Source organism: Aspergillus ambiguus (assembly GCF_047715705.1).
Source record: "Aspergillus ambiguus strain CBS 117.58 unplaced genomic scaffold BDV59scaffold_30, whole genome shotgun sequence".
NCBI classification, from domain to species: domain Eukaryota; kingdom Fungi; phylum Ascomycota; class Eurotiomycetes; order Eurotiales; family Aspergillaceae; genus Aspergillus; species Aspergillus ambiguus.
The window spans coordinates 116,321-139,557 of record NW_027395543.1 but is presented as its reverse complement, the minus strand read 5'-3'; the positions used below and the strand labels follow the sequence as shown (position 1 = coordinate 139,557).

General features: G+C 51.9%; 9 protein-coding genes across 9 annotated transcripts; 6 read left to right on the top strand and 3 right to left on the bottom strand.

The window, feature by feature from the left end:
- Positions 1-928: 928 nt before the first annotated feature.
- On the top strand, positions 929-2,188 carry BDV59DRAFT_183972 (uncharacterized protein). Its single transcript, XM_073690612.1, has one exon. The coding sequence runs from the start codon at positions 1,133-1,135 to the stop codon at positions 1,718-1,720; it is 588 nt and encodes a 195-aa protein (XP_073545446.1). The 5' UTR covers positions 929-1,132; the 3' UTR covers positions 1,721-2,188.
- Positions 2,189-3,267: 1,079 nt separating this feature from the next.
- Positions 3,268-5,177, top strand: BDV59DRAFT_209617 (putative MFS lactose permease; the record flags this gene model as incomplete). Its single annotated transcript, XM_073695426.1, has 6 exons — positions 3,268-3,396; positions 3,461-3,674; positions 3,733-4,082; positions 4,162-4,360; positions 4,414-4,841; positions 4,902-5,177. 6 exons carry the CDS (start codon positions 3,268-3,270, stop codon positions 5,175-5,177), a joined length of 1,596 nt encoding a protein of 531 aa, XP_073545445.1.
- A 280-nt stretch (positions 5,178-5,457) lies between these two features.
- BDV59DRAFT_183967 (uncharacterized protein) lies at positions 5,458-7,335 on the bottom strand. Its single transcript, XM_073690611.1, has 5 exons — positions 6,743-7,335; positions 6,466-6,692; positions 6,180-6,414; positions 6,012-6,125; positions 5,458-5,957 (listed from the first exon to the last, which is right to left on the bottom strand). The coding sequence occupies exons 1-5, from the start codon at positions 6,887-6,889 to the stop codon at positions 5,538-5,540; spliced, it is 1,143 nt and encodes a 380-aa protein (XP_073545444.1). The 5' UTR covers positions 6,890-7,335; the 3' UTR covers positions 5,458-5,537.
- A 965-nt stretch (positions 7,336-8,300) lies between these two features.
- BDV59DRAFT_204158 (flavin-binding monooxygenase-like protein) lies at positions 8,301-10,141 on the top strand (the record flags this gene model as incomplete). Its single annotated transcript, XM_073694396.1, has 2 exons — positions 8,301-8,334; positions 8,418-10,141. 2 exons carry the CDS (start codon positions 8,301-8,303, stop codon positions 10,139-10,141), a joined length of 1,758 nt encoding a protein of 585 aa, XP_073545443.1.
- Positions 10,142-10,334: 193 nt separating this feature from the next.
- BDV59DRAFT_89496 (putative C2H2 finger domain protein) lies at positions 10,335-12,092 on the bottom strand. Its single transcript, XM_073697292.1, has 2 exons — positions 10,694-12,092; positions 10,335-10,633 (listed from the first exon to the last, which is right to left on the bottom strand). Exons 1-2 carry the CDS (start codon positions 11,876-11,878, stop codon positions 10,529-10,531), a joined length of 1,290 nt encoding a protein of 429 aa, XP_073545442.1. The 5' UTR covers positions 11,879-12,092; the 3' UTR covers positions 10,335-10,528.
- Positions 12,093-12,142: 50 nt separating this feature from the next.
- BDV59DRAFT_89567 (uncharacterized protein) lies at positions 12,143-13,333 on the top strand. The gene is made up of 2 exons (XM_073697293.1): positions 12,143-13,242; positions 13,308-13,333. The coding sequence occupies exon 1, from the start codon at positions 12,407-12,409 to the stop codon at positions 13,019-13,021; it is 615 nt and encodes a 204-aa protein (XP_073545441.1). The 5' UTR covers positions 12,143-12,406; the 3' UTR covers positions 13,022-13,242; positions 13,308-13,333.
- A 561-nt stretch (positions 13,334-13,894) lies between these two features.
- Positions 13,895-14,488, top strand: BDV59DRAFT_89614 (uncharacterized protein). Its single transcript, XM_073697294.1, has one exon. It carries the CDS (start codon positions 14,079-14,081, stop codon positions 14,409-14,411), a length of 333 nt encoding a protein of 110 aa, XP_073545440.1. The 5' UTR covers positions 13,895-14,078; the 3' UTR covers positions 14,412-14,488.
- Positions 14,489-19,008: 4,520 nt separating this feature from the next.
- BDV59DRAFT_209613 (putative MFS transporter Seo1) lies at positions 19,009-20,648 on the bottom strand (the record flags this gene model as incomplete). Its single annotated transcript, XM_073695425.1, has 5 exons — positions 20,460-20,648; positions 20,162-20,412; positions 20,075-20,108; positions 19,089-20,031; positions 19,009-19,054 (listed from the first exon to the last, which is right to left on the bottom strand). The coding sequence occupies exons 1-5, from the start codon at positions 20,617-20,619 to the stop codon at positions 19,009-19,011; spliced, it is 1,434 nt and encodes a 477-aa protein (XP_073545439.1). The 5' UTR covers positions 20,620-20,648.
- Positions 20,649-21,185: 537 nt separating this feature from the next.
- Positions 21,186-22,730, top strand: BDV59DRAFT_89451 (dienelactone hydrolase family protein). The gene is made up of 6 exons (XM_073697291.1): positions 21,186-21,229; positions 21,284-21,411; positions 21,469-21,539; positions 21,590-21,637; positions 21,699-22,407; positions 22,471-22,730. Exons 2-5 carry the CDS (start codon positions 21,383-21,385, stop codon positions 22,301-22,303), a joined length of 753 nt encoding a protein of 250 aa, XP_073545438.1. The 5' UTR covers positions 21,186-21,229; positions 21,284-21,382; the 3' UTR covers positions 22,304-22,407; positions 22,471-22,730.
- Positions 22,731-23,237: the final 507 nt, after the last annotated feature.

Sequence of the window (23,237 nt, the reverse complement as noted above, 5' to 3'; positions counted from 1 at the left end):
TAGACATATATGATCTACCAGCAACATCCAATACTTGAGACAAAGGCGCAAAGTTGGATAATATAAACGTAAGGGGCATATTGAAGAAATACCTCAAGGCCAGGCGCAAAGACATCTTTCGGGCTACCGTTTTGGGCGCTTTTTGGGGCATCCATTTCAGACCTCTTGGGGCCAGCGCTTTAAAATTAGATTAGAATAGAATAGTGGCTCGTACAGAGAACCTCATCCTTTTTTTGTAAATTTTCTGTAAATTACGAGCAATGAGGATGGTGTGAAGCCATATGTAATATCAACGTACGCAGTATGCAGTAGCGTTAGTTCATGTCATGCCCCATGGCAGCAGACGTCGTCGTTTCACTACAGCCACAGTAAGCTCTATTTTATTCTATTGTGTGACAAATATGGAAGACCTTCCCATCCACTAGGTCTTTTCGTCTCAGGCGATAGGTTATGCTTTCACTTTGAACATACTCATCCCACAGCCATGTAATACATGGCTGTTCCCGACTCTCCCCCATTACCAAGTTAATTCCTACGCTCAGATTTTACAGAGTAATTAAACTAGGTCGTCACAACAAACTCCTCCTTTTTATATACCTCAAAATATAAGTTCCCACGAGGCAAACTCAATGCTCAGATCAAAGCTCCCCCATTATGTACGCTATCCACGCTGGAGCATTGCAAAACTGAACTGTCATATCTCCATTCAGCCCTTCTGGTGATGTCTCAAATCGACACTCATTCATGCAACCAACTAACCATTGCCCTCATGTTCCCAAACCCTCCTGTTGGTCTCCCAGACACGTGATACTGTTCCCCTTCGAGTTAGCGTAGGCGGTACGGATACTGCCTCTAGACACCGCCCGACTGCGTACCGAGTCAACGTGCCCTGACCGCCTGCTGCGATCAGAATACTGCCGACTGCGATCGCCGCATTCAGCTGCGACATGTTCCTGCTGCAGCCTGTGAACACCACCTGGACGAGCTGGATTAGCTGACAACATACCGTCCGTCTACCTACACACTCGCTATTTGCTATTTGGTACAATTGGCTCACTCCACGTGCTGTAACGAACAAACACCCCCCCTCGCCGTCTCCTCCGAACGCCGCCAACCACTGCAGCCGTCCATAATGCGCCCTATGCGCAGCCACGATGACTTCTCACGCGACCTCGATTCACCCGAGCCCGATCTCCGCAAAAGGAACAAAGTTGCGCATACGGCGAATCGAGTGTGTTACGATTGGATGGTGGTGTCTGGAAATTGCCACTATGCGCGCGACCGCGCCTCGTTCACGTCCTACCGACCGGTGACGCTGCGCATCAAGAACAACATCTTCAATCCGCACGAGGAATTGTATGTCGAGGGGGTTGGTACAGTGCAGTTGACCGTGTGTCGCGGTCGGAATGATCCATCGCCGCAGGTCCTCGTACTCGAGGATGTGCTACACATCCCGGAGGCTATTTGCAACGGATTCAACCCGTTGCTGTACGGCAGTAGTATGTCGTGCAATGCGAGTTACTGGGAAGGCGGTGATGTCAATGGTCAGCCATTGTGGTATGGTCTGCCTTTTGCAGGTGCCACACGGTTGGTCCTGTGGGGGAACCCACAGGGGGACTCGGAGATGATTGATGGGCGGCATTATACATTGAGCCTGTATATAACGCCGGAGGAGAAACAGGCTATTGTTCATGGGGGCGCGATGAGCAATGGTTGGTAAGAGGGAGTTTTCTGTCGCATTGGTGGTGTTCTCTGGTGGGCTATCCAGGGATGGGCTTGCATCTGGGACGCATCTTATGAATTGATGAATATATGTCGGAATGTGCCATGCGCAGAGTCCGAGTCTGCTGCGAGGGCTGTTGGATATCTCAGGGGTAGATCTAGATCCTGCTGTATCAAGAATTCTTTCCTTCGCCCGTGACGCCACAGTTATGGAACGTGCATCCGACTAATGAGTTCACGATGCGCCACCGCGCAGTGACTGGCTCCCCCTTTCCACTTCATAACATCTCACCTGTGGCTTCTGTTGGCGTAGACGGACTTGCAGCAGCCTCATGTTACATAATTTATGGCGGTCTGAGTGCCATGTTGGTCAGGTTAAGGGTCAGGATCATCCAGATTATCTAGACAACATTGGCAAGGTATGGATATGTCTGGCTACGTCACCGCGCTGTGACAGAATCGCAAATTGTTTCCAGACTGTGTAATCTGTTCTTGTTCGCATGAACTTTTAATCAATCACAAGTTGAAATCGGCCTGATTCCTACGTGGTTATACAAGGATATTGTGCCTTCAACAGTGCACCGTCTCTAAGCTAGTTTAGCAAATGCGATTTCCATGACCAAACATTCCCCAACTTGTCGATAATCCCCGTCATAGAACTCGTACCGAAGCCGGCATGCGTGCCCGGGGAAATTTGTGGCTGAATTGCACCTATCATGATACAGACGACAATGGCCTTCCAGTCCAGCGACAACGTAGAACACCATTTTCACCCTCCCCCTCTCCCCGGATGAACGGTAAATCCCAGTCTGAGAGTTCTTCCGGAGTCCTGGTCGTTTACTCCGAGGTGTGAAACTCTCAAGACCCCCAGTACGGGTCGACGGTATCTCGGTCCGTCCCCCGGAAAGAAAAGAAGACCTTGGTTACTCGTGGTTCTCTCCCCACAAGAGGAACCTTCGTCATTAAATGCTTCTTTGATGTCAAGGACACGATGGCATGAGTGTGATTCTCCGTAACAACGGGACTCCTTGGCCGTGTGGAATGGATTAGAAAAAATAACCCAAACTGCTAGTCTTTCTCCGCATCTTCACCTCCAATGCCCTGCACCAGACGGTCCGGCCCTGTCGCACCAGCTCCAGCCAAGGCCAACGTACCCCGGAGTTTGGTCAGATATGGTATGGCCAGACCCCTCTCCTTGCCCGTTTTGGGGCGGGGGAAACTACCGGCGGGGTTGCTGCTTACCCCGTTCCAGCCAGGGCTGAGGGGGACTCGTGGTGGCTGCATGGAAATAATCCCTCTTCCATTGTATTGTGTGGCGTCCTATTGGCTTGATGCCATGCGACAGGATCGGTCTCACAATCATCGGTGGATTCTTGAATCTAGTCTTTATTATCCCGGTCGGGTGTCTGCCTTTCTGTCTGGGGTTGAACCGCGTTGTATATATCCATGGCCGATTTGCCATCCCCGTCACGAACGATCTCGCGGACGACGTCAGTCCTGGCCTACAGACAGTCATTACTTCTTTGATTTTGTAAAAGTATAGCCATGGGTGAAGGACGAGATCCTTCCTCCTCTTTCAGCGATGATGGCCGCCTCCACGGAGTCAATAACGCCGCACTGGCGGTGGCCATGTTGCAACAGAAGCCCAGGCTGCTGAGCAAGAGTATGTTCAAGGTGCGTTGCTCACCTGTATCAAGCTAACTTTGCTAATAAAGAATTTTGGCTGACCAGAAGATAGCTGTATTGGTGCATCGCTGTCGCAATGCTGAACTCCTGCATCAATGGCTACGACGGCTCCCTCATGGGCTCGATCAATAGTTACCCCCAGTATCGGGAATATTTCGGCTTCGACCCTGACAAGGGCACCCCGGAGACAGGAATTGTGTACGCCATCTACACTATTGGCAATATCGTGGGCTCATTCTGTGCCGGGCCATTCACTGATTTCCGAGGTCCATCTCTTCTCCCCCTCGCTTATCGTTAATGCGTGATGGGCTAAACTATGGACAGGCCGTCGGGTCGGGATGGCGCTGGGTGCACTGTTCATCATCGTTGGAACAATTATCCAAGCTACGTGCAACAATATCGGCGCTTTCATGGGTGGTCGATTCCTCCTAGGCTTTGGCGTCGCAACCTCCGCCACTGCCGGTCCATCCTACGTCTCAGAGATGGCCCATCCAGCGTACCGTGGTGCCATGACGGGGTTGTACAATGTACTCTGGTTCGGCGGCGGTATTCCTGGGACATTCATCCCATGGCGGACGAGCTTCATTGACGGGACCATGAGCTGGAGGATCCCGGTATGGCTGCAGATGGTGTTTTCAGGGCTTGTCTTGCTTTTCTGTTTCACCATTCCAGAGGTACTGTTCACACCGCACAATTCACAGCCTTAGCCATATATCTGACGGCTGCCAGTCTCCCCGTTGGCTCATTTCACAGGACAGACATGAAGCCGCCATCCAGGTCCTTGCAAACTACCACGGCGATGGTGACCGCAATGCCCCAATCGTGCGGCTCGAGTATCGTGAGATGGTGGAGGATATCTCTAACGTTGGATCCGATAAGCGCTGGTGGGATTATCGTGAGCTTTTCAACAGCCGTGAGGTCCGATATCGCTCGATGCTGGTGTTATTCATGGGTGAGCCATTCGCTCAACTCTCGTGCTACATATATTGTGCTAACCAGGACCAGCATTCTTTGGACAATGGTCCGGCAACGGGCCCGTGTCGTATTACTACCCACAGATGCTCGCTGGCGCCGGCATCCAGAACAACGACACACGCTTGATGTTGCAAGGACTGCAGAATGTGGTGCAGTTCATTGGAGCAGTGTTTGGGGCGCTCATCACAGACCGTGTTGGACGTCGGCCACAATTGCTCGTGTCGACGAGTATCATTGTTGTCCTATTCACGATTGTGGCTGCACTGAATGCGACGAATGTGGTGATCGACGCGGAAGGCACGGCCATCGCGAAGAGCGGTCTTGTGGCGCGCGCCCAAATCGCCATGATCTTCATCTTCGGCTTTGTGTATAGCGCCGGCTGGACACCAAATCAAGCGATGTATCCGGTGGAGTGTCTACGCTACGAGAGCCGAGCGAAGGGGATGGGAATGAACAACGTATGTGGCTTTGTATCTTGATCTTGTCCTTCCGGGCTATCCGATACTAACCCGGGCTAGTTCTTCGTGAACATCGCCTCGTTCTATAATACGTTTGTGACAGGTATCGCATTCACCGGTGCCGGATGGAAATACTACTTCCTGTTCATTTTCTGGGACACCTTGGAGGTGATCGTGATATACTTCTTGTTCGTGGAGACATCGAAACGCACACTGGAGGAGTTGACCGCCATTTTCCAGCAGCGAAGGCCCGTTACAGCGTCATTGAAGAAGGACACGATCTTTGTGGCTGATAACGACGTGATGGAGATCCGCAAAGAGCACAACCGATACTAAACGTTGTTACTCACGGTCAGAGATACCCTCGGCCAAGCTGCCTCTGATGAGAAATCAAGTAACCACGACTGGAACAAACTTGCTTTTTCATCCACAGAGCCAAGAGAGCGGTGGCGTTCGTTATTTGCTTTTATTTAGCGATCATTTTATGTGTTTAATTAACGGCGGTACGTCCGACCCACCTGGTCCATCATCGGCCTCCATCCAAGGTTCCTGTCAGGGGAACCAAAATTATAGTGCGAAATCAAGTCGAAATACGGGCAGTTTAATTTATCTTATCCCAATTTTTATTTACTATGGGGTACGTAGACTATGCGCGTCTATGGTATGAATGAGGAACAGTGAAACAAGGAAAGAAAGTTAATACCGCCGATCCTTCATCGCGCTCTGCACTATCGTCTCATGCACTACTTTGATGCCGTCTTGGCTACGCTGGCTCTGACTGTCCCAGTCTGCCGTACAGGTCGGCGGTTGTTGCCGGTTATTCCCCGGGAGGATCATCTGCTCGTCGCTGATGGTATGCCACTGGGTGTCAGGGATAGACAGCGGGTGGCGGAACTTGCGCCGCTTGCTGTGCATCATCGATTGGTCGCCCTCGGAGAGCGGATAGCTCTGGGAGTTCGATCCCTTGCCGGTGGTCATGTTGGTCATGTACCACCCGGCGCGTTTGGCCACGCGTCGGAATAGTGGGTAGATCATGGGGGCGTTGCCAATGATGACTGCCACGAATGTTTCGCGACAGGCCCAGCTACCGGCCTGGGAGGCGCCGTTGGCACCGGCCTAGTTTTCGTCAATTCCACTGGACAGGCTTTCGGTTAATGAGCGAGGACATACGGTGACGATCAGCACACAGCGGAGGATACCGGCGGCCATGACGAAGATACCGCCACTGAAGAGAATGAGGAGTTCGCACTTTTCGCGCCAAGGGAGGCGGGCTTTGAAAAGCATCTATCGGCAGTTAGTCGGTTGTACTGTTCACGGGCTCTGATGGGATGTGCGCACCGGAGTCGGGATAGTAATCAGGTACAGATCCGTGGCGACGTTCAGGACCACAGTGACATAGACATCGATATGCGACACCGCCGGTTGACAGTAGTTACCAGGGTTGGGGTAGATCTGCCAGTTTTTGCTCATGGGTCGACAACCGAGGAGGATGGAGAGAATGACGGCGATATATGTGGCACCAATGAAGGCATATGCGATTTTTACGCGGATGCGCATGTTCATCAGGCCGGCGCTGTTCTCAATTAGTGACCACCATAACCGCGCAGTAGGAACGTGAGCGTACGTCAGTCGTGAATAGAAAATAGCCATACAGGCCTTCAGTAGCCACAACAGCGTTGTGTACAGCGACCATCCCAACACCTGGGTCTTGGAGCCACCCACCCTTAGCTGGTACTCCAGCGAGTCCGGGGAGAGAGAGGCGCGCTGTTCATCGGTCATGGAATTGTTGGCGAGACCGTGCCACCAAGCACCGACGCAGTAAGCGGCCCCTGTTTCCAGGCCATACACCACCTACATTGGTTAGCTCGGGTGCGTCCAGCCAACAGGATGGAAGAGCATACTCCCGCTAAGGGCATCAATAAGTCATCGAGCTGGAAGTTCTTGGGACCAGCCGTCATCCAACGAGCGACGACACGGATACCAATGGCCACAATGGCAATCCCCAGCAGGGTGAAGGCCTCAATGGTGAAATCATCTCCGCCAGCCATGATCAAATCTTGATCCGCATGGAATAAAGATAGGAATGGTTACAGAGAATTGGAAGAACGGGAGAGGAAACGAAGGTGATAAGATTTTAATAGAGAAGGGGTAAAGAAAGGAAAGAGATCAAGTGAGAAAGAACGTCAAGACAAGCAAAGGATGAAGAAGATAAACTCCCCGAGCCATCCACGGAAGAGCCAAAGAGTCAGCCCATCTTTTTTTATACGTAAAATCGTTCTGGCTTTGGCCCCAAGCAGGAAGATGGAGTCGATGACACGGCACAGGCCTATCCGACCGATAACTACGTCCTTGGGACCGTCCGCGGGAATGCGTACAGGTAATCTGCGAGCTAATATTAGGCCGGAATGATGGTTATCGTCCTGGCCGTTGGTGTCGGTGGAGCCGTAGCAAAAGCCGGATCGTTGGCTCGCCAGGGCTTTGACGGGAGGACCTGGCCCGTTCGTCCCCATCGTCCTGACGAACTTTACTCTATATAGGAGGATCAGCACAGGAGAAAGGGGCCAGTCGTTGAGGAACCTCATTTCGGCAGAGATTTTGCCTCCGTGGAAGAGGCGCAAAGACCGGCCTGGAGGCAACCGCATGAACATCAACATGATATCTGATGGCCCAATTGATAGATAGAACAAGGGGGAATACGTATGTCAACTCTAACTCAACCCATGATGTCCTCATTGCTCTTCACATGCATGATGTACACAACAGTCCATGCTCGACCTCTATCTGTCCAAACCGCTACAATGCACATCCGATGTATCTATCACACTTGCAGAAAGTTATCGGGGATCTTTACGACTAAAATGGCAGGAAATAATGACAGCCACTAGTTCCCTGGCTGAAACAACGGCCACATGGCCAGCCAATATGGAGTCGGGCATTTAGGTTATTACGGGCCACCAGTTCCACTCTGAAGGTGCCCACAAATGCTCCGTACCGGCTGTCGAACAACGCTGCTCGACCTGTCCATGACCCATTCGGTGGTTTCTGGTCAAATCAGTCCACACTGATGTCTCCCGACTTCCCCGATAGTGGGTCTCGCTAGGGGAATCCGTCCCTAGCTGCGCCGGAATGTCGTGTACCAGAGTTGCGTTGTCGGCGGAAGTCCCACGCCCTGTCATTCCTGTTGTTTCTAGTGTATTTCGTTTGCCGCCAGCAGGAACATCTGTTGTACGACTAGAACTAAAACAACTCCTGGCCAGTGACAGTGCGCTTAAACATGTCCAACCGCCTTGGCCAGACCGAAAGGGATCAGCATGGGGTTTGATTGCTCCCCTTCGAAGGCTGGATGATCGTGATTTACTTATATAATGCGTTGACGGCGGTTTCCACTCCGCTTTTTCATTCCTGCACCACTTTACTTTTTTTACAGAATCCTTGCAACATCATCGGGAGCTTTCAATCATGGAGTCGGTCGACGTGACGGTGATCGGGGCAGGTATGCATCCCCAATACAGCCAACTTCTCAGCGTCCTCCAATAGCATACATACGTTGGTAAGCAATCCAGCTAACTATCGCAGGATGGAGTGGTCTGGCCGCCCTCAAAACCTACCACCAGGTGCACCCCTCGGCCTCTATCCTCCTGCTCGAGTCGGCCTCGTCCGTCGGCGGCGTCTGGGCCAAACATCGGCTATACAGCGGGCTCAAATCCAACAATATGCGTGGTACCTACGAGTTCAGCGATTTCCCCATGGATGACTCGTTCGGCGTGCAGGAGGGCGAGCACATCCCGGGCTCGGTCATCCAGCAGTACATGGAGAAATTTCTGGAACATTTCGATCTAACGCAGTACCTGCGACTGAACACGAAAGTGCGCATCGCTGACCGTAACGACGACGACACCTGGACGCTTAGCATTTCCTCGCCCGCAGGCGACAGCACTATCCACAGCAAGAAGCTCATCGTCTGCACGGGCATCACTTCTCAGCCCTTCCTACCTAGCTTTACTGGCGAGGAGGCCTTTAACGCCCCGCTCTTTCACTGCCGCGACCTGTTGCAGTACCAGGATGCCCTGTTGCAGCCCGGTAAGCGCATCACTGTCTTCGGCGTCACCAAGTCCGCGTGGGACGCCGTGTACGCGGCCGCGACTGCGGGTGCACACGTGGACTGGGTGATCCGTGAGAACGGCCACGGCCCCTGCTGGATGGCGCCGCCGTATGTGACACCGCTGAAGAAGTGGCTGGAGAAGCTCGTGACGACACGATTTCTCACCTTCTTCAGTCCCTGCATCTGGGGCGATGCCGATACCAACACGGGCCCGCGCGGCTTTCTGCATAACACCTGGGTCGGCCGTAAAGTCGTCGACAGCTTCTGGTCCGTGCTAGCCAACGATGTGATCCAGCTGAATTCCTACGATGCCCATCCGGAAACGGCGAAGTTGAAACCGTGGATCTCGCCGTTCTGGATTGCCTCCGGCCTGAGCATTCTCAACTACCCGACCAACTTCTTTGACCTCGTTAAGGACGGTAAGGTGCGCATCCATATCGACCAAATCTCCCATCTGTCAGACCATAACGTGCATCTCGCCTCCGCCTCCGATACTCCGCTGGGCTCCGACGCGCTCATCTGCGCGACGGGCTGGCAGGCGACACCAAACATCGAGTTCCGCCCGGCCTCGTTAGACACCACGCTCGGATTCCCATGGGCCCCCGATTCCCTCCCTGAGGAACTGACCAAGGCCGCCGACACGGAAATCCTGCGTCGCTTCCCGCGCCTGGTCGACCAGCCCACACCGGCCAACCCGTCGCCGTACGCGCCGCTGACCGACAATGCTCCCGCGACAGCACGCCACCCCTTCCGCCTGGCGCGGTTCATGGTGCCGCCGGGGCTGGCGTCGTCGCGGTCGATCGCGTTCATGGGCATCACGATGACGATCAACACGACGATGGTGGCGCAGGCGCAGGCGTTGTGGATTGCCGCGTACTTTGGCGAGAAGCTGACGCCGACGCCGCGCGAGACGTGTCCCGACGGAGTAAAGGCGGCGCTATCGAACACGGACGAGAGCACCGACGTTGACCTCCTCTGGGAGACGGCGCTGCACTCGCAGTTCGGGGTGCATCGCTACCCGGGTGGATTCGGCAAGCGGAATCCGGACTTCGTGTTTGATGCTCTGCCGTATATTGATATGCTGCTCACGGACCTTGGGCTGGATATTCGGCGCAAGGGGGCGATGAAGTGGTTTGAGCCGTATGGCATGGAGGATTATCGCGGGCTGGTGGATGAATATCTCGCGAAATCCCCATAGTTTCCATCGCGTGGGAGCGTGCTGCGTTTCGTTTATTATCTAGTATTCTCATACCCCTTGCATTATGCTATACTGTTTACTGCCGGGCTTTAATCATATAATCCAACCCTCAATCACTATATGAACGCCTCTACTTCCATACATACGTGTACATACATCGAGCAATGCCAACCATTCACAGGAAAGAATCAGAAAGAGAAATAAGAGTGATGAAATGAAAAGTCCGAGCCCGTCCATTCTCCATACAGTCCGTCCCTCAAATACATATACCTCGTGCAAAACAAATCGAACACAACAGAACACCGGTCCGTCGCAGAACGCCAGATGAATCATCGGATCAGTCGCTCAGAATCAAATTTAGAGTAAAAAACAAGGCCGCTGGCTGCATCAGCGTAGCCCGTTCGTCTCGAGGTCCTTGTCCTCTTCCTTGACGCCACGCTCTTGCTTCGATGCGTCCACGTCTTTGCCGCATCCCTTGACGAGAATATGTCTCTGGCCGAGAGCATTAGCACACTATCAATATCTTTCACGAATATCGATGGAAATGCTCACCTTCAACGCGTCCTTGCGCGAGAAGCTCTTATCACAGTGTGTGCACGGGAACGGCTTTACGGACAGGTGGATCCGCTTATGGCGCTTCAGATCATGGTTCCGATTGAAACTCTGCGGGCACTGATCACACTTGAAGGGCCGGTCGTTGGTCGGACCCGGTCCACCATGACCCGGGTGGGAGTACAGATGTTGCATGCTCGCGACGTAGCCGCTATTGAACTCTGGCATGAGACCAGGCTGCAGGTTGCCGACCAGCGACATTGGACTGTTGGGGTTGTGCACGTTGGTGCGCACGGGACCGGTCATGGCCGGCAGCGAGTACGATGGCCACGGCTGCCGTTGGTAGTTTAGATGTGGTGAGGGATGCGGGTTAGATGCCACGCGGCCGGGTGGATGGAGAGCGCCTCCTGCGCCGCTGCCTGGGTATGCGGCGGCCGAGTAGCCGCCCCCGGATGGGCTGGCGAGCGGTTGCATGCTGCCGTAGGCGGGCGCGGAAGACGACTTTGCCATGTAGGGATCGTTCGAGGGGAGGGGAGCGGGGGGTGCTGGGCCACCTGAGTGGGCGGAGTGGGCGGCGGGAGTAGGCGTGTGCTGAGCCGTCAGCATGGCATGCGCCATTGCATGATGCTGCGGATTGGAGGGCAGACTGGCGGCGGAGACAGGGAGGGACTGCTGGAAAGGTGGAAGCTGATTCATGTCGTAAGGCTGGGGGAGGGCCTCCGTGCCGGGAGGGGAGGTCGTTGGATTGCGGGGGAGAGGGGTCAGCGAGGGAGAAAAAGGATCGCGCGATGGATAGGAGGGATTATTGAGACCGGGGTTCCACGGCTGTCGAGAGATGTAGGAATTCTGCGCCGAGTGCTGTGGCTGCTGCTGCTGCTGCTGCTGCCAGTAGGGCGCGTATGATGAAGCCAGATCCGGCGACACAGATACCGCAGTGGTTGTGGCGACAGAACCCAACGACGGCGATTCACCAGTCTGCGAGGTCGCCGGCGGCGTCAGCAGACTGCTCACGCTGGGGTTGGTCGGTGGATGGGAATTGGAGGAAGTCGGATACTTCACCGACGCTGCGCTGGCTCCTAAGAAGTTCGGTACAGGAAGCTCGAAGCTGGGCAGCGACGGGGCACCCGATCGACGCGAGTTCAACGGCGGCTGCGGGGCGTTCAGCGCATCCAGCGCTGTCCCCATGCCCGGAGGAGGAACTGCAAGGGCAGCCAGGTTGGCGGCAGTCTCACGCGAAAAGCCCGACGGCGGAGGAAACAGATCAGCCGTGTCCACCGAGGATGGATGAACGGGAGGAAACGAGATCGAGTCGTTTCCGAGCGCCCAGAATCGACCTCCAGAGATGTCTGGAGGATCCAGGAGGGGCAATGAATCGCAGATCAGCGATCACAAGAGGGATAAGAAGCACGGATCAGGGAAGAGCGAAGGAGAGAGAGGTATCCAGCTACAGAGGAGACTCTTGGGGGAGAGTTGATGAGGTTTGAAACGTTCCACTCGTGGATCACTAGCAAGACATATCCTGAAGATCGACGGTGATGCCGAAGAGGGATCAGCAGATAAAGAGAATAGACGGCAAGCTGAAGAGTTAGAGATGAGGCATGACGGTCTGGCTATCACAACAGACGCGTCAGAAACAGTCCATAGAGCCACCAAGGAGAGCAGGAAAGAAAGGGCGAGATAGATGTATGAAAAGATGGAAGAAACAGAAGATCGATGATTGTATATCCAGGGAACTGGCAGAATAAGAAAGAAACTCTCCAGGAATGGAACCAGAGCCAGACCGGTCTGGCCAGCGCGGGGGGGGGATGCGTACCGTATGGTATGGATACGAGTCAATTATCAGAATTTGTAGAATCGGGGCCGGGGGGTGGGCAGCAATTAGCAGGCAAGGAAAACCGGGTTGGAATGGGATCGTGGATTGTGCGTCTCTCTCAATTCTCCATCGACTCATCGACCTGGCCTGTTCTGAATCCTCAACGCAACGAGCAGCACCCCAACTCCCCCAGAATAAATAAGGGAAAAAAATCCTCGATAAAATACCCATTCCCACTAGTCGCAATTGAGTCTAGTAAAGCTTCGGGCTTAGGACCAATCAGCGTGCAGAATCTCCCTCCATCAGGATCGGTATCACTTGGTATTAAGAGCAGGGCCTCGGTATGGGCCATGATACTGAGTCTTGCTCCTTATTCGGGCCCTGGCAGGCGAGAATGTCAAGAGCAGGAGATTCACCGAGTTTCAGTCTACAGGATTCATATGGAATTCTCCAACTGCTCACGCTGCTATCGCCAGACACCCCTTCCTCCAGTGTATCTCCCACCCGAACTATAAAAAGAAAGTCAACATCCTGGCCCAATAATTCGACTAGAATGGAACCAACGTCAATCGTCCCTCCCGACTGATCATCAGCAACGTGGTTGACAGGGCTCAAGAGGCCCAAGTTCCACCTTTCGGCCGTATCCACGGTCATCAGGGGTGTGTGGTGTTTTCCACTGGCCGGTCGCCATGAATCATCACCGGATGTCTCCTGATCCTTCGCTTAACTGTCGTCGGTATCTTTCCTGTTCCCGTCCTAGCGACCTCTAGACCAGCTGAATGATGCTGAGATTAACCGGAGCGACGAACTGCCCCGGCCTCCCCTGCTCGAGAAGAAAAAGAAACATTTATTGTGAGTTTCAGGGAACTTCCCCCGGTGGAGAGCAATCTCGCCGATCGGTCTTCCCGACCCAGCAGGGAATGCACAGCTGCGTGTTTTCCCTGTTGGTGGAGCAGAGAATAAGCTTACCAGCTCCGTAATGTGGACGATCGAGTTGATCGACGCCTGGGAAAAAGAAAAAAAAAAGCAGAAAAAAGCGTTCCAAGACTACAGTTTGTTTTCCCTCCTTATTTTCTATACTGTGACCGACGAGAACTTTCAGCCTCAGTCCAAGTCAGTCCAATCGACGATGGAACTAATTCATCTCATCACGGATGGCCGGGGGCAAAAAAAAAGGAAAGGCCAAAAAAAAAAAAGCAATAAAAAGTGGGATTGGTTCCAGGCAGCCCAGAAAGGGGTAAACAAGCGATTAATCCACTCGGGTCTCGTAGGGAAGACTTTTCTCTCTCCTTGCGTCTCCGATGCATGACAGATCGCAAATAAAATCAGTCTGGATAGATGGCAACGGTAATAACGGGGAGGGGGGGCATTCCATTCTTGATCGGTCTCAGAAAATAATAGTAATCACAATAATACTCAGAACAATCTGATACCCGGAGGCTCCAAGAACCATTCCTCCGTGCAGGCAAACGGTCCCTGGTTCGCCTCAATCCACCCAGTCTAGTTCCGTTCCCTCCACGCGACCTGCCCCGGGTCATCTTCGCACTGTACCAATTGATACCGTCTGTATGGATGAGTCTGTGCCATTCGCATTCCTCCCGGCACCAATCAGTACCCTGGCAGAACTCCCTTAATACGAGACCATCTGGCCGCTCTTATTCCGGGCACTCACAAGCGAGAGGTGAGCATTTAGGTTTCACTTCCTTTCTTCCGCGGATGGTTGGCTGCACTGTCCGCTGGTCTGGAGAGACCATCTGCATGCGGACCCACGGAGTGTTTCCTGGCTGGTCTGCCTGCAGCGTCGGTTTTCGTCGGTTTTCGTCTGGTATGGTATTCTTTTTCTTTGTTCATTATGTTTTCTTTTTCTCACTTTACTTCGCTTTCCCCCCTCTCCTCACTCCCTAGTTTTTGGGCCCTAGACTACAGCATCCTGGACATCGTTCTCCGAATGCGACTGACTCGAGCACTAACGATTTGTACTGAACCATGGTCCCGTTCATGTCCACCCCAGGTACGAGTACGGAATGAGTTGTTTCTGTCAAAGAAAACTGTCCGCTGTCATGCAAGGAGACACAACGATCCCCATGATTGGAGCACTTCCATCTCATCCGTTTCTTCCGGCCAATAACCTCGTTCATGTCTCGCCCAAACAGGCAATAGACTGCTTCGGCAGTGGTGATCGGTCAGGTGATACATCACTACTTCATTACTAGATCGTAGTATGGGTCCGGCATACGGAGGCACCCTCTCCTCATGTCGAACAAAAAAAATAAACCTCCGTTCTCTCCCGGCCCACCGCCGCACCATCCATTCTGTCGGTGTCAGTGGGGAGTCGACGAGGGCCGATCGGTGGCGGCCACGGTGACAGCTCCTCCTGGCAACCATCAACGTTGTACTCGGAGTATGCCGTTGAGTCTCTCCTTTCTTCCAAGCTCTTGTTGAGAACCAGGAGATTCACTCATACCCCACGGCCCTCATTCCATCAGTTCCGGATGGTGTCCCCAAAAATACCTCCTATCCCAATCCGGTCGTGGAAAATGCCTTTTTGGCACGGCCGCCGCACCGAACGAACCTCCTGTTGTTTGCTAATATTGCCTGCTAATTCTTTAGTTTGGGGCCTAAAACCTGCGCGGAATGGTTTTGATCTTTTTCAATTTTGTCCGCTGGGGCGGGGAGTAAAATACACGTTCCCGCGCGCCGTCGAATCTGGTAAAAATAATGAAATCCACAGTGTACTCCCAAATTCATAGCCATAACCATAAACTTTGACTCTTACGGAACACTACCATCATCATTCTCGATGGTTGGGATTAGCCCAAACTGAAATTCCCATTGTTTGTTCCCCTAATCCAATTCAATTCCAAACGAAACCAGACCGCAGCTTATTCATCCGATCAGACCGAGAACCTGTCTCTCGTTCTCGACGCCCACGGTTTGAAGCCGATTTGTTCCCTGTCTGCTGTATCCTGCAAGGTTTCGATCACGCAGCACGGCTAGTTAACCGAACCCAAGTCCACCGTTTCAAAAAAAAAAATACCTTTGCGGCCTAAAGTAATTTGCCTGCGAGACCAAGGGAACTTGGGGCCTCGTTCAGACCTATCGCGACCAGAATTATGGTAGGAACGGAGTCCATTCCATCCATGTACGCACTAGGTATGCACTCCGTACAGAACAGGTCAAATCCCGGTCTTCGGGCCTCGCTAGCGGGAGTCGGCGGTTAAACATGGGTGTTGGGCGCTGCTGAGGGCGTGGGTGCGTGCCTTGAGCCACGCAGACGGGCGCATGTAGTCCGAGCAATTCTGTTGATGCCAATGCCTACTTGACTTCCCACGAATAATGATAGAAATAATCCGTTATTTAACTCCCGTGTCATGTGCCTTTTGCGTTCTTCTCGGCGAAAAGCCTAGATGGCTAGAGACATGATACCGTCTCAATACGGGGGGAATCCTGTCAGCTCGTATTGTCCCTCGGACAGGAAGAAAGACACAAGCCAGTGCAAACCCACCTATTCGCCTTCACTAAATATTGGCCTCACGCATGCATGACAGCATGGGACAGACCTGCAGATAGCCTGGGCTGGACTGCAGGTGTAAATAAGCAGTCTGGGGTTTGATTCTGTCTTCGACATGGATCCTCGGGCAAGGAGGCTCGAGAGTCATCAAACAGTGTGGATGCACGGCTGTGGTGTTGGGCGGTGTTAGGGAAGGCGTTGTGGCTGCGAGCTTAACTGAGTGTTCTTCCACGGTAACGAGGCCATGATCATGATCAGCAGCGAACTGGGTATATGATAGGCAACACCTGTCGATAGCCATATAGAGATTAGGCAATGGGATTAGGGAGCTACGTTTACATGGTCACACGGGGTTGTCCGGATGTTTGATGCCTACAATCTCGCATTATTCTAGCCTTCTTGGGCAATTCGTTCTTGGAGAATTTTCACCCTCCTTTTTGCCCTACAACATTTGGACTATTTTGTTTCTTATCCAACCACCAGGGGGCGTGACTAGCCTTGTGTATTATAAATATCTGGCCCCAGGTAATCGCACGCTGCCACAGAGCATGTATTGCACATGATATATTTTCTGTATTGGCAGCCGAGAGAGCACAAAACAATTCGTTCCAAGTAGAAGCTATATCTTCAAACTTTAAGAGCTGATTTAAACTCGGTTGAAGGAATAATGGGGAGTGGGCATCCGTATCGATTTATCTTTAGCTCTTCCAGTAGCTATCTCAACCAGGACATGATCATCCTCATCCAGTCGAATATGATTTGCCAAAGTACGCCACTTCTCCAAGCAGAGGACATAAGCCCCTGCAGGCGGCTGCACAGTGATCTCGTTGAAATTGTTCGTTGAACTCCCAGCAGTAGCGGGCGTCTTCAGATTATATGCGTTCACCCAAAGTGCGAGTCGCTTTATAAAACGCTAACTGTTGCTATCGGGACATAGGTAAATTTTTAATCAGCATCCTCAGTATAAACATTGTACTTATACCGACTTCCAGGGTGGTCTGCCCGCAACTCCTTTTGACCCTTTCCATATACCTTCTCGCGCGCAGTCAAGGCCTCCTCACCGGCTTCAGCATAGATCCCCCGTCGGCGCAGCTCCGGCACCAGTAAATCCACCACCTCTTCAAAAGTACCTGGGGTCGTGACATAGCCAATGTTGAAACCATCCAGGTCCGCCTCACGAATCCACCTCTCCATTTCATCCGCAACCTTCTGGGGACTGCCAATAGCCACAGGGCCCAGGCCACCAATAGCTGCCTTCTCGGCAACGACCCTGGGTGTCCACTTTGGGATGTCTTCGCTAGTCGTAGTGAACGAATCCAACAAACTGGTCACCTTATGCGCCTCGAGGGAATCTGCTGCCGTGATGTCCTGATCGATCGGAATCCGCGAGACATCAATCCCCGTCCATCCACTCATGAGTACCAACCCGCCGATGACAGAAGCGTACTTTTTTACCTCCTCGTGCTTTTCGCGCGCTTCCTCATCTGTCCGCCCAATGATGGGAGTAAAGGTGGCAAAGAACTTGATTGAGTGGGGATCACGTCCCTGATCCGCTGCGAGTTTCCGAATGTTGTCGATCTTGGGCCGTAACACGGCTGGGGAGTGGCTAGACACGAAGATGGCCTCCGCGTGGTTTGCCGCGAAACTCGACCCAGCTGCAGATGTCCCCGCCTGGAAGAGGAAGGGAGTGCGTTGTGGCGATGGGTCAACAATGTGTCGAGTGTTCAGTGAGAAGTACTTCCCTGCATGATTGATCTGGCGTACTTTGTCTGGATCAATGTATGTGTCCGTTACGGGGTCTGCGCAGAGTGCATCTGGTGCCCAAGAGGCTTCCCACAGCCTAGATTGTCAGAATCCACGTTGGCTGGATGATAAGGACAAGCCTACTTGTATACCACGCGAAGGTACTCGTCCGCCTGGCGATATCGCTCATCATGCTCAATAGGTGTGTCCAGTCCTATTGCTTTGAACGCGCTCTTTTTCCATGAGGTGACAATATTCCAACCAATACGGCCGTTGGTCAGATGGTCCAGAGTCGAGAAGCGTTTAGCAAGAAGAAAGGGGGGTTCAAAGGATGTTGATGCCGTGATGCCGAATGCCAGATTCTTGGTCACAGCAGCCATAGCAGAGATGGGCTACCAATAACATCAGCATGGACTGAACACAGCGCTCAAGCGATAGTCATACAATAGTCGGGTCTGCTACAGGCCACTGGGCAGCTCTCCGAATACATTCGTCCAGTTTCCCCTGGTAGGTATCATATCCCCCGTACGTATCTGCCAGGAACAATGCATTGATGCCGCCCCGCTCTAGTAGCTTTGCCAGTTCAATCCAATATTCTAGCTTCCCCTTCGTGGAAGACTTATCTTTGGGGTTCTAATTAATCTTATTAGTTCCTTCAATGTAAAATACTTCGTTAAAGAATTTACCTTCCATTGACCAGTGCTTAAGTGGCCGATTGTATACATATCGAAAGCATTGAGAAGGATCTGCTTCCTTTCGCCATGGCTTCTGTCATTGGCATTGCGATCGCCACCAATGTCGCCCATTGTTGATAAGAAGGTATCTGCTATGTCTCAAGTCTACATCAGAAGATGCGAGGGCGGTAGACCAGATATAAGCCTAGCTAATTATCTCGCTCGAGGAACCCCGCATATCGCCATCAACCATCCTCATCGCGTAAACATAGAACAATGGCGTGCGATAATTTATCGCCCTACATCTTCAAGGGGATTCATTCGCCATTAACCCCGCATCAAGCGCAACTATTATCGAGTAGTATATCGTTCGCTCTTATGACAACGGCTGTAGTGGGTATGATTCGCGTCTGGTGGAGACATGAATCGTGCGTGTTCATTTTTGGTCCAGATGGCGTTATGAGTGGTATATATTCAATATATTATGCGAAACATCACGGCGAACGGTGCCGTACGTGTTGATCACTGGGCAATGTGATGCATTGCAACATTCAAATGGACCTCTACTTGCCAATCACAATGCGTCCAGACTCCACATCACTCCTATCGCTCGTCTCAGACTGGTCTTTCCTTTGAAATGTCAGCTTTTAAAACAAGAGAGCCGAGTAGGTGACGTACTCCTTCGAGAAGTAGCTGATCGCATGTGCCAATGCGATCAGGCAAATAGCATTCGCCAGAACAAAGGAGTATCCCTTTGTGAATCGGGGCCCCTCCACCGTCTTGAATACGAGTAGTGGGGTCCATGCTGTCGTTGACTGCGCAATCATGTTAATGGCCACGAGCGTCACCGATCGCTGGACTGGTGAGGAGCGCAGCTGCGTATTGACCCACCCATATAGCACGCTGGACATGGCAACGGCAGAATAGGTGGTCTGGAAGGCAAACCACAGCGCAGATTCCGGGACCTCCCAAATGACCAATATAACTAGTCCTATAATGTTCCAGACATGTGCCATGGTAATGGCCCATGCTGGCCCGAGCACCAAATCCGACGCAAAACAAACAAAAATGGTGTAGAAGATACCCAATGCTGGAGATATTGCTGCTAGCTCGTTGAGTCGAGAGGTAGAAAATCGACGAAGGCTTTTTAGCCACAGAAGATAGCCTCCCGTCGTTGTGTTGACGCTGCCATTCCAGAAAAAGATATCCAGTAGGAGAAGAGCCCAAAATCGCCCATTGAGAAGGATATCCAGCAATGTTTGTACTGAGAATCGACCAGTTGTCTTGTCATTTGCATCATTCGCGTGACCGTGACGCGCCAGCCGCGCCTTGGATAGTTCGACATCCTGTTGATTTAGCACAAGTTTGTTTGGTTTGTCGGGTGTTCCGGGGAGTATGAAGTAACCGAGGAGGCCGATTGGGATTGTTATTATTGCGCAGATGATATACATCCAACGCCAACCAGCCAGGCCATTTATTCCGTCCAGGCGTGCTGAAGTGCTTGCCTGGATTAAGCTTGCTGTCAGGGTTCCCAAGGTGAGACCAACATAAAAACAGCCCCCACGACGGGCAATTTCGTCACCGCGATACCAAGCGCCTGAGATATTAGCTCCAGTTAAACATACTGGGGAAATTTTTACCGAAGATGTAATGCATTCCGGGGAAGAAAGCTGCCTGTACTCGTCAGGGATTACTATCTCCAATTCTAAGAGAACTCTAAGCAATACCTCAAACCAGCCGACTAAGAATCGATAAGCCATCATCTCATGGTAGGAAGTCACGCGGTATTGTAGCAGTGTGAAGATTCCCCACGCAACGTCCATGAAGGGAATAAGCCATGACATGGGAAGGCGGGTAAAGAGATACGCAAAGGGAACTTGTCCAACGACTGCTCCAACCGTGTATATCGTCTGCAGATTGACAAGCTCGTTCCCGTGAAGGTTTAGGTCATCTGAGAGACCTGAGACGTACGCATTATCTGCTATATTAGTACACCCCACAAAAAGAGTAATTGATCAATCTCACTGATGTTTGCTTGGTCAATATATTTTGTCCAGTAAGCAATGAAGGCATAGGGAACAATTAATGCGTCAAGTTTCAGGATGAGCTTTCGGTCTTCTTTCGTATCTTCATCTGCAAACCACTGGATCTGATACCATTTCTGACGTTGCTGTACAAGCCCCATGACTAAATAGCAAAGCAATTACGCTGAAGAGACTACCGGTATAGCAGCTAATTCCCGGGAATCTCGCTCTTTAAGTTGTTCGGGCAGGAAGATGTCAATCCAGGCATATATTGCGTGACTGGTCATGTCTCAGGGATGTCTCCCCGTAGGACAAACAAGATGGTCTTTCACCAGTAGATTTATCTATTTGAGATACCCATACGTTCTTTACCCATTGGCCTATAAGAGATCCAGTCTTGCTGCCCATTTTGGTCACTGGCTTGCCGTCCCTGCAGCTGCGGCATGTCAGTAACTATGCTAGGGAGCCTTTCCACATCCCAACAGATCCAACTCACGCTACGAAGCAAGATACAAACTGCTCCTGTCCAATCGTGAACATAGTCATTAGCAGTCTGTGGTCGGGCATCCCGTCCACATGGTGAAGTAACCGAGCTCTATAGCTTCGGTTCGCTTACCCGGGGAAAATGCCGACGATGACGTAGTTGGCGGGGGGTTCGGAAAATGAAAACACCCGAATGTCCATATCAACGACGACGATATTCTTCGTCTTCTACTTCTTCCCCTTCTATTCTTGCTTCACCCTGTGCTTCCTCTTGCTGACTGCTTTCTTGTGCGTCCATTCTTTTCCTCATTCACTAATCCTATACCAATGTTTTCCAGGCAGCTTCTGACCATCCCTCTGCGAAGGCCCCTCTTCTCGGTCAAACCTCCCAGTACCGCCTCCACCTTTCGTCCACTGCGTTCCATTTGCTCACCCTCCAATATGTCTGGTGTTAGCAAGGCTTGCTGCTCGTACGTTGGTTCATGCGGTCGTTTGGGGTGATTTGGCGTCGACACTGACCCTCGCAGCATCCCTCCCGTCGTCGCCAAGGGCTACGAGCCCAAGGGTGAATACAAGACCATCAATGGCCTAAAGACTTGCAAGTAATCCAAAATTTCAGGCTACCGAAGTTAATCTTAACTTGTATAGATGTCACCGGTCCGGAATCCGCTACCAAGGCCATCCTCGTCATATACGGTGCGTGGCACCCTCCCTACATCGCTCGATCATCACCAGCTAAAACCCATTCATCGCGCAGACATCTTCGGCTTCTTCCCTCAGACACTCCAGGGAGCTGATATCCTATCCACTTCCAATGAGAAAAAGTACCGCGTCTTCATGCCCGACTTCTTCGAGGGTCAGCCCGCCGACATCACCTGGTTCCCTCCCCAGACCGAAGAACACAAGCAAAACCTCGGCAACTTCTTCCAGACCAAGGCGGCTCCCCCGAACACACTGTCGAAGATCCCTAAGATTGTCGAGGAGGCCAACAAGCTCGCTCCTGGCGGTCGCTTTGACTGGTCCATTCTCGGATACTGCTGGGGCGGGAAGATCGCGTGCCTGGCCTCTGGCAAAGAAAACCAGATCTTCAAGGCCGCAGTGCAATGTCACCCGGCCATGCTGGCACCTGATGATGCCAAGTCTGTCACTGTTCCCATGGCTGTCCTCGCTTCCAAGGATGAGGTCCCCAAGGATGTCGAGGCGTTCGGCGCCAACCTCAAAGTCGCCAACTACGTGGAGACCTTCGCCACTCAGATTCATGGCTGGATGGCGGCTCGTTCTAACCTGGAGGATGAGGAGGTGCGCAAGGAGTATGAGCGGGGATACCGTACCGCTCTGGATTTCTTCCACAAGCACGCTTAAACCCACTGTCTAAGGTAGTGGTCAATTGGGCTGTGAATCTTTAATGATATGATGTACTTTGCCAGTGGGTTAAGCAAAATGCAACTTTACTGTTGGGTGAAATTGTAGGTATATCAATGCAGTAATCCATGACTAAACCGTCAATCTGTAACTGACATTACTTGTTGCTCTTATGTACTACCATCATACTACCTATCGGGTCGCTTACCCGAACTGTGATTTGTTACTAGCTCCCTCTTGTGGCTTCTCTTTGAATTTGGACCGGCTGGGCTCCTCTGAAGGGCGGATCCTAGCAATAGTTCTTCAAGTACTCGTATTGAGCTCATGGACCTCGCTTTTGATAAAAGTGCCTAATAACCTCGCTAGCTCATTCGTATCTATCTCAGTAGATTGTCGATGTAACTAACCTAAGTGGTTATGAAACCCGAAATAACCTTCCGTCGAAGACTATCGTTTAGAGGGGATCTTAATTACCAGACAGCCACGGCCTTGGACTGTGAATGGTACCACGAGCGAATATGATAATAGCGACTGGTGGCGTGATATCTCAGGTGAGTATCAGCTATAGTCATAGATCCAAACTTACGGGAGCCATTTACTAGAATGTGGCAGTCTGAGGTGCTGGTCGCTTTCCTATTGCGAGGAGTGGTTAGAGGCTGTTTTCCTTCGTGCTCTTGGCACAAGGATGGCCCAGGACACGGCATATATACTACAGTACGTACTATGGCATATCCCGAAATAGTCACGGGTCAACCGCCAATCACAAGTAGACAGTTCAAAAATCCACAGTGAACAGTACAGTCATGATTCTTCAACATACGAACAACCGATAAATCCAAGGTTCTTCACTAACGGTGAACGGAGACAGGAAGTTGCCAGAAACCCTGAACAGCACATATAAAAGGATCTCCTACTACTCCTAACTGTTTGTCTC